The 10372-nt window shown below is 31.5% G+C and overlaps 1 protein-coding gene across 1 annotated transcript in view; it reads right to left on the bottom strand.

Annotated features, from left to right (window-relative positions):
* LOC129217418 (RIB43A-like with coiled-coils protein 2) overlaps positions 1-10084 on the bottom strand; it is a 33053-nt gene extending 22969 nt beyond the window's left edge. Inside the window, exon 1 of the mRNA XM_054851716.1 lies at positions 10050-10084. Within this exon, the coding sequence (XP_054707691.1) occupies positions 10050-10058 (9 nt within the window). The 5' untranslated portion in view covers positions 10059-10084. The remainder of the gene's footprint in view (positions 1-10049) is intronic.
* Between the last annotated feature and the right edge of the window lie 288 nt (positions 10085-10372).

Genomic DNA, 10372 nt, shown 5'->3' on the forward strand with positions numbered 1-10372 from the left:
ATAATTATTACAGATCTAGGCAATGCCGGGTATTTTTGCTATGTACAATAACCTGGTAACTAAATAAAGAAAATGATTAAATAGAGTTTGCCCCCACCCCCAGTTACCGTCGAAAATAGATTTATTTTTCGCCAGGAAGGGCCAAATACATGCAAAACATTTTCTTTATAGCATCTTCTGTTTGGAATTAAAAATCATATCTTATGAATATAGATTAAGAAAACATTTTACGCAGTTTTATAAACTTGGCAAGTATCGGGCGAATATATGATACTGTGGTTCTTTGGCGATAAATAATGGAAGTTGGATTTATTATTTTACATTTTTACGCTGCTTTTAAGTGCAAAAATAGAAAACAAAATGACATATTAAAAACGTATTCGATAGGCAGAGTTATGATAACGCGGTCGAGACGAGTATTCAAAAATCTTGGCGCTACATCCATTACAAAAAATGCATTAAAATGTAAAAATTTCGCAAAATTAATTTTGTTAAAAAGATCATCAAATATACTGTGTATAAGGTATTGAAGTTAAAACTAATCCGCCAAATTAGTGAAACAACACTCTCAAATAACGCTAAAACTACTATTAAAATGTAAATTAATTCACCAAATCCATTTTTTATCTCCAGTCTCACCACGTGACTGCGTTAACCTATTGGCTAATTATTTTAAATTTTTATGAAACTTTTAATTTTCTTTTTTGTGTGTGTTTTTAAGGATAAATGATGCTAATTAGGATTTTGTAATAGTATAATCCTATGATTTCAGGCTTAGAAGGCTAAAAATGTACAGTCTTGAACAAAGAAGAGACCGAGGGGACATGATTCAGTTGTTTAAATTTATTAAAATGAAAGATGTTACGGGGCTGAAGTTTAGCACTGAAAACAGGACAAGGGGTCATTGTTTTAAGCAGTGGTTGGAAAAACTACTTTCTTTTTGTAGCGAACTACAACTACAGCTACTTTATTACAAATGTAGTTAACTGCATCTACAACTACTTTATTACAAATGTAGTTAACTACAACTACAACTACTTTTTTCAAAATGTAGCAACTACAAACTACTTTTGAAAAGTAGTCGCTACTTCGCTACTTTTAAAAAAATAAATAAATAAAAAGCATACACACACACACCGTTTGAAGACTGAACGAAAAAATTAGAAAACTGCTTTAGATTAATAAATTTGCTCACTTGAACATGGACTAAGAATTATTTATTGTTTCATTCCTTTACTGAGCCATTCCAAACATTTTTTACGATTTTTACGAATATCCGCTGTAAGAAAGGATTTAAAAAGTTGAAGGAATTCAACCTTCAAGCTTTTAATCTTTTCCTGACAGTGAATATTTCATTCAAGAAGTGCAACTCGGCTACTTGAAAATGTAAATAGATGGAGTCATAATTTGATTAAAATTTCATGTAGATATACATACACTATATGACCAAAAGTATTGGGACACTTTTAAAAATTCACATTTTTACGGATTTCTGGAGAAATAAAAGACCAATTGGTCTGTAATTTATTTCACATAAAAAGTACACTCCAGCTGTCATTTTCTAATAAAAGCTAAGTCTACTATTCATTTGGGAGACCAGTAACAAGTTAAGAGAACAAAAAAAGATTTTTGATCATTTTTCATTCTAAATAGCTGGGAATAAGCTATACATTTCAGAAATAAGTTAAAAAACTGTCAAACATTTAGTTTTACATTTTCTTGAAAGTATCTTCCACAAAGATACAAGCATTTTTTTCAATAATGCAATTTTTTTTTGAAGGTTTTTGGCTCAAATCACGCTGACTTTTTAGTCAAACGTTACTTAATTTTCAGAATATTTGACAGCATATTAGAGAAGTATAAGAATAAAATTTAAGATTAAAATATTGAAAATTTAATGAAATATGAATGTTTAAAGCAATTAATCACGTTCGAGCCTGCGCAGTGAACGTTTAATGCGCGAAAGATAGAAATTTATAACTTTCATGATTCAAAGCTTAGATGTATCCTACAACTCATAAAAAAATCCACCTCAATATCTTTAAAATTCAAAAAGTTATCAGCGATCTAATGAGCCGAATTTCTATAATTCTTGGACAGGCGATGAATGGTAAGGGATCGTTTGCAAACTGGCAACACTTTCCTGTTATCGTTGCAGAGTGATTCATGATCAGAATGGATTATTTGCGAACGATCCCTCACGATTCACCGTCAAGCCAAGAAATATTAAAATTCGGCTCATTAGATCGCTGATAACTTTTTACATTTTAAAGATATCACGGTGGGATTTTTTTACGAGTTGTAGAATGTATCTGGGGTTCCGATTATGAAAGTTATAAATTGCTATCTTTCGTGCATGCGAAGTGAAAAATTAATTGGTTTTAACCTTTCATATTTCAGAAAATTTTCAATATTTTAACTTCAAATTGTATTATTATTTTTCTCTAATATGCTGTCAAATATTCTGAAAGTTAAGTAGCGTTTAACAGAAAACTCTACCTGATATGAGCCGAAAACTTCAAAAAAATTGTGCATTTTTGAAAGAAATGCTTATATCTCTGTGGTTATAAGAGATACCTTTACGAATATATCTAAATAAATTCTAGATAGATTTTTAATTTATTTCTGAAATTTGCAGCTTATTACCAGCTATTTACAATGAAAAATGATCAAAAAATTTTTTTGTTTCCTAAATTTGTTGTCTCCTAAATGAATGGTAGACTTAATTTTTCTAGGAAAATAGCAGCTGGAGTATACCTTTAATATCAAAAAATTACAGAGCAATTGTTTTTATTTTTCGAGAAATCCGTAAAAATGTAAATTTTTGAAAGTGTCCCAATACTTTTGGTCATATTATGTATATGTACGTAAGATTTAGATGGTGAGAAACACCTTTTAAACAAAAGAGAAAAACTTAATTTTTATTATTAGAGTTAATTTTATAGGGACATATTTTGTAGGAACTAGTGAATTGGTTTTAAGTTTCAAGCTAGATAGCCGGACTTGGACACAATCTTCTTTCTTATACGCAACTGATAAAAAGAACTAAGAGCATTTTTCAATTTTACCGTATGACCTCGAAAACTAAAAATATTTAACATCTGACTCTTATTTTGTTGATATATGAACCCTCAATCAGTAAAAAAGAAAAACTAAAGACATTTTTAAAATATACCAAGCGGTACGAGTATTTGTTGTCGAATATTAATAAATATCCAAAATATTAAAAATAACTAAGAATGCTTACTTTACTTCAATGTGCAAGTGTCGACACGCGAAATGGGTAAATAGTGAGCTTTTCTCGAGTAACGAATTTTGAAGTTAACGCGAATTCCTCACCCCGTAACACGAAAATTTTGGGAAAGGAATCCCAAGACTTAAGTATCACCCGCTTTATTGGGTACTTAATATTAGTTTCGTGAATGAACTTTCCTTTCAGGATCACTGAAAGAAAAAGTACCCCACACTGTACTAGTCGAAACATTGCTTTGTTAATTTACAAATCGCCACTCCGCATATTTTTCATTCTAAATATGAAGTTGATGAAACATTATTTCACATAAGCGGGCTGTTAATCTAAAGTTTTAAAAGGAATAGTAGAAAGTTCCTGACAACTAAAAAAATTAAAAGATTTTCGATATTGTTGATCAACTAAAAAGTGCGTCAAATATAATTACTGTATCTACTGTACAGTACTGTTGTAGTACTGCATTTTATTATTACTACATACTATACGTACTGTACTGTTTCATTTTATGCTATTCTCTCCCATTGATTTTGTGCACCCTAACCGTATTTTTATCCAATAACAGTTTCTTTTTAAAGACAGTAAAATGTCAGTTTTCTACGTTTAAATTCGGAAAAATGAACTTAAGCAATGGGCAAAAATAGTTTAGGGGTGTTTGCAAATGTCTAAAATAATCGGTACGTTCATTAAATAAATCGTATATATACTCTTTTCTTCAACGCAAAATGTCAACCTACGTCTTGGAACTCATCTCTCACGTAAGTAGAGATTCGATAGTAAATGCGTATGACATTCATGCCTTTTTGCTTAACGGGCAAATTTTGCATGAAACGAAACATTTCCGTTATCATATATTCCTATAACACTTTTATATTTGTTGTTAGCCGGCCAAAAAAGGCAGTTCAATGTCATCCTCTTCTATAACATTTACAGTAGCTTCCATATTAAGAGGATATTGACACAATAATCTCATTGACATCTAAAATGATGTTTATTCACGGGACATTTTCTGCTGACAGAAAACACAAACCTGACACTATTTCGCAGTTATTATTCTTTTCTTTCTAAGCCATGCTCTACTCAAGGCAAATATTAGGGAAATGTGAACATATCGATGCCAAACAAACTAATGGCGTCTAACAGATAGAACGTATAGCGTCAAAATATGTCTGATGACAGCTCGTATTTTTCAGAGTCTTACGAATCCAATTGATGCAAGTTTTACTCGCGTAAAACTTGCAGCTGTCAGATTGTTTGAAACCTCGTGTTTTTTTTTTTTTTTTTTTGGAAACTTTATTCAAAAGTAGTTTTTAGAAATCGCTACAAACTACTTTTTTTTTGTAGCGAACTACTCGCTACTCTACTTTTTTTTTCAAAAGTAGTGCGCTACACTACAAACTACTACAAAATGTAGCTACTACAGTAGCGTCGCTACTTGTAGCGCGCTACTTCCAACCACTGGTTTTAAGCTATTTAAATCTCATGCTAACATGGATATTAGGAAAAATTATTATTTTAGCAGGGTAGTGGATCCTTGGAACAGCTTACTGGAAGAGGTGGTAATCAGCAAGGGAGTAGATAGTTTTAAGAGAGCCATTGATCTTCACTGGGGATTGTAAATTGACCAGGATCAGTCTAGCTGGGCCCAGAGCCTGTTGCTGGTCGTCACTTTTGTATTTGTATTTGTATTTTAATGGCGACGTTGGAGAATATTGTTCTTTCTTCTTTTTTTTTTATTTGTTTTTTATTCTATCGGCGGACCTGTACTGATGAAGATTTTTGGAATTAATCATGACGGAGATCTTCAGAGAGAGATGTTATTTGAAAACGCTGATATCATCATTCTAATAGAGACTTTAGGAAATGTTTCTCTTTCCGAAATGAGAAGTTTTTTGTACTATTGTCTTCATTTACATGGGAACTTAAAAACTGTTGTGCTTTGCTTAGTCTTATTTTAATAATATTTTTACTCTGAAATTTTTAGTATTTTAATCAGGACCGTTTATGTTATTTAGAAACAGTTGGTTTCCTCCTGATAGGGATTTTAAAAGTTTGATGTTCTCACTCAAAAGGAACCTTATTAGAATCAGGATTTGTAGTGACTGTTGTTGTTGATCATACTTTGAAACGTTTTCTCCGGTAAGAAGCTATACAATAATTTAGATAGCCGGTTTTTGCGCTGGACATCATTTGACGGGGATTGGGATTATAAAGGAAATATTTGACTTTATTTAAGAATTGTTGACCTCACTCGAATTGGAATTTTTGAGAATTACTCAAACTAACTTCTTTACAACTCCTGAACGTTTTCCTGATTTATGTTGTGTGATTTTTTAGGTGTCTTCCCAGTTTCGCCGACATTTCATTTACCCCCCCCCCCCCCCCGATTTTCTGCTTTAATGTACCTTTTGATACATTAAAGGAGGAGAAAACGGGGACACCCCCCCCCCCCTTTAACGGGGACAAACCATTTTTTGGCAACTATTTGACCTATGTCTGTGCTGACCATTAACTTGAATCGATAAAAAAAAAAACTATATCAACGTGAGCGAAGCTGTGGGTAAAAGCTAGTCATATTTATCTTAACATATAAAAATCTTCTGTGCGGACGTTTGTCACCATAAAGTTTTTAAACGGCTGGACCGATTTTGATCAATTTTTTGTGTGTAATTAAGTTGTGGCAAGCATGGTTTCGAAGCGCGATGGATCGAATCGGAAACGTTTTTGTTAATTAATGAATAAATTTAAACATTGGATGGTTATTTCTCCCAAATGATTAATATTTATTTTAATCTATTGTTGAGCGAGAACTGAAATAAATATTTAACCCGTTGCCAAAGGACAATAAGAGAGCCAGCTCTGCAATTTGTAATGAAATTTCCTACTGTGAAATGTCAATTGAGAATAGATAAAACGTAGAGTGAGAGAGTGAAGCCTTCATTTTTTGAAAACAACGATTTTAGGGCCCGTGATATTTTTCAAACTAAAGTACTGGAAGGTTCATGCAAAACGTGTGTTCTGTCGTCGTAGTTGAACCATGTGACTGGATCGGCGCTTTATATGCTTTCCTAACCAAATGATCAGAAAGTACAGTATCTAGCAACATTTTTTTCTCGGCTCAAATCCATCTGAGTTTTAGCACCAATGTCAAGAATACTGTAAGGATTATCTAACTTACTAACATTATTAAAGGAAAAGATGATGGAATTTAAAGATGAAATAAATTATATTTTCCTCCAGATAAAATAAAACAGGGTAGTTCTGCAGACAAAAAATCAGTGCAGTGGAAGATCTTTATCTTTGGTGGAAAGAACAAATTAGGCACTATATGAAGTTTAAAAAATTTTCGTTCAAAAGATCGGACAGCTAATCGGTCGGAGTTGGCTTCGCTCAGTGATCGGTTGGATTACAGTAACGTGGTGGCTTGGCGACTTTGGCTATAAACAATAGATTTGCTAGATCATTTGTTTACATTTTAAAGCTACTATTAATGTAATTTATTGTATTTTTTGTTTATTTGGCGAAATATTTCAAATTGCAAAGAATTGCTTTTCGTTTTTAAAGAGTTTTTATTCATTTTAGTTGAATAATGTGTTTATTTTACATCGGGGGAGGAAGGAGGGATGAGTGATTTTTGCTTATTCCATAGAACTATATCTACCTTTATCACTTTTCTAAACGATATAATTTCGATTGTTTTATTCTTTTTCATATGGGGATGTTGCAGCGGGATTTCCCGTTTGTTCTAGATGGGTTGATAGATTTTAACACTTAATATCTGAGGACGCTTTTTATGCTTTGAGTATGGCTGAAGGAACAAACCATAAAGTACGGGAGAAAAAATATCTAATAAAACAACTGCTCAGTGGTCATGAGATAAATCAAGTTGTAATAAATATACGCATACTGACACCATAGTTGCTTAAAACATTTTTTTTTACTTATTTGTTTCAACAAAACGGTTCAAACACTTGATAGTTTATTGAAATTGTTTAACTTTCAATTTACAAAGTTTGAACAGAACAACGTCTGTCGGGTCCTCTAGTATTATTTTGAAAATTTAAGATTCATTTTAATAAAAGTATTGTTCAACAATGGCCTGATCAACAATGAATTACCAATTGAAGGCTCACCTAAATTTTATCATGAAAACAGTTAAAAACAATTATAACTCATGTTCTAATTAGCTTAGACTTAGAACATTGGAACAAATTTTGGCTGATGCAGAGAAATTAAAGGTTTTTAAGGATATTTTGAAATAATTTTTGCAAGCATTTTTTAATGTATTTTTTTTCCTTCCTCACATTATCGGATTTTTGCCAAAATATTGATTATAATTAGAATAAACTAACAATTAATAGTTAATTAATTTGATTATATAATATTGCATTGTCATCGGGTCTGAAACCGCGTGCCAAATTTCAAAATATTCCGATCGCAGGAAGTGAGCGATATTTGAGTTGCAAGATTCCGTTACAAGATACAAGATACATACTGTCTGACCACGGATTGTATGGAAAGACAAACATCCGTTTTACAGCCGGAAATGGACGAATCTATTGTTTTTTACCGATTTCAGCTTTTGCAGAAGCAGAGTCTCATTCAAATGAGCGGTATACGCGCATCAAATTTTAACTTTTCCCCCTTATTCACATAGATTCGTCTTATCTGGACATTTGAAAATTCCATGCAATCCGTGGTTGGACTGTAGGTACATACATACATACATACATACATACATACAGGTGAAGCTAATAAGAGCGCGTTAAAAAAAAATCTTTATATTTTAAATTTGCTGTAATTATCTGACTGGCAGGGCATTAACAATTTACATTCATTTTAGTGTTACATGATTTCAATTAATGGTTTATTTATTTTTAACACGCTTTTATTAGCTTCACCTGTATGTATGTATGTATGTATCTTGTAATGGAATCTTGCAGCTCAAATTTCGCCCACTTCCTGCGATCGGATTCTTTTGAAATTTGGCACGCGACCTCAGACCCGATGACAATGCCATATTCTATAATCAAATTAATTAATTAACTCTTTTAATTGTGAGTTTCCTCCAATTTTAATCAATATTTTGGCATAAATCCAACAATGTGAAAAAAGAAAAATTTAAAAAAATACATTAAAAAATACTCGCAAAAATTATTTAAAAATCTCTACAAAAACCTTTAATTTTTCTGCATCAGACAAAATTTGTTCCAATGTTCCAAGGTAATTAGAACATGAAATATAACTGTTTTTAACTAATTTCATGCCAAAATTGAGGTGAGCCTTCAATTGGAAATTTATTGCTGATGAGACCATTGTTGAACAAAACTTTTATTCAAATACATCTCAAATTTTCAAAGTAATATAAATATGATTTCCGCAAACATACATCGATGACTCACAGTAGCTTCCCATCGGGGTGCCCTTGTCTTAACTTTGAGATATTACCTCGCACTCGTTTCATAAATAATTTCGTCAATTAAGTCCCAATCTGATTCAAATTTTCATATACCGCAAAAAAAAAAAAAAAACTTTGCCTGATAATTCTCCAACATAAGACTAAAAAACAGAAAAATAAAATAATAGTTTAAAAAACTAAAAAAACACGCTTTCGTAGCAAAATGAACTAAAAAGTGAAAAATAATCTTTGGATGATAGTAGTTGACCAATGACCAATCACTTAATTTTAATGGAATACAAAAAAGCGTGGGGGGGCTTCTTATCAGTTGTCTTGAATTTCTTCCATTTAATGTCCAAGCAAAAATGTAAATAGACAGCACCCCACGCTTTTTTGTATTCCATTAAAATTAAGTGATTGGTCAACTACTATCATCCAAAGATTATTTTTCACTTTTTAGTTCATTTTGCTACGAAAGCGTGTTTTTTTAGTTTTTTAAACTATTATTTTATTTTAAATCTACCTCCCAATTTTATATTTTTTGAAATTTTTTACGAATCATTCAGTAACAGTTGAAAACAAACAAAATAAACTGCAACATTTTGAATATCTCTGAAAAGATTTTTTTTTAAACAAGCATATATTTTTTGGATAAGTGAGACTGAAAAAAGTGCTGGTGCAGTCAATAGGGAACATTCATCAATGTATTGAAGAATGTATTTCAAAGATTTAAAGCTTTAGGGGAAAGATTTTGATAACTGGGATTTTTTGGAAATGTTTTTATCAGCACCACATTTTGCAGCGCTTAGCAAAAAAGGATTTTGCAGATTGTTTTACATTTGGATGGAATTTTTATGTTATTTAATGACTATTATTTATAAATTTAGATTCATTCACACACTTGGCGGATTATTTGGAATATTTTTATGGAATTTTCAACAGTTTTTTCTGGCTTAATTTATTTATTATTTTTATTTTGAATGAGACTTTCGTGATGGCTATATGGCGCCAAGACTTTTAAAGACTTGTAACAACCACGTTACAGTAATTTTACCCCAAATGTTTTGACATCAAAGTTAGAACTACTTTGATATACCCCCCTCCCCCCCAACAATCGGAAATTTGGCGAATTTTTTTCTCGCCAAGTTTTTGATAGTGCCAAAATAAAATTATTGTCGCCCCAATTTGACAACTGTGCCAAAATCTCAATTATCCAAACATCTCCTTTAAAAATGTTACTTTTCAAATTTTAGTGCAACCCTCCAGAAAAATGCGAACTCCTTTCAGATTTTGTTCACTAATTAGTAGTAAACCAAAAAAACTGAAAGTGATAACAAAAAGTTCACACAAACCTTTGGATGTATCTTATTAGCAAATAGAAAAAAATATATATAATAACTTAACCAAAATCATGAAATCCAAATTTTACGACAATGTCGTTCTGTATTTATGCATCAGTTTAGCTTCCGCTGAAGCGGTTGTCATAACAACGAAGCTTTCCGAACAAGTTGGAGTACGCAGAGGTGTATGAAAGTTTAAAATAAGTTTCAAATAATTTCATTCAATGAGAAATTAAAAATTTATACCGAATATAAATGATAAAAATATAAAATTTGTCTTTATCTTTGAATTTTTCTTCACGTGAACTATGTATGGAAATCAATATTTTCTCCCTGTTTCTTAAAGTTTATAGCAAGAAAATAATGAATTACACAGCTGAACATTTA

Source organism: Uloborus diversus, chromosome 2 (assembly GCF_026930045.1).
Source record: "Uloborus diversus isolate 005 chromosome 2, Udiv.v.3.1, whole genome shotgun sequence".
NCBI lineage: Eukaryota > Metazoa > Arthropoda > Arachnida > Araneae > Uloboridae > Uloborus > Uloborus diversus.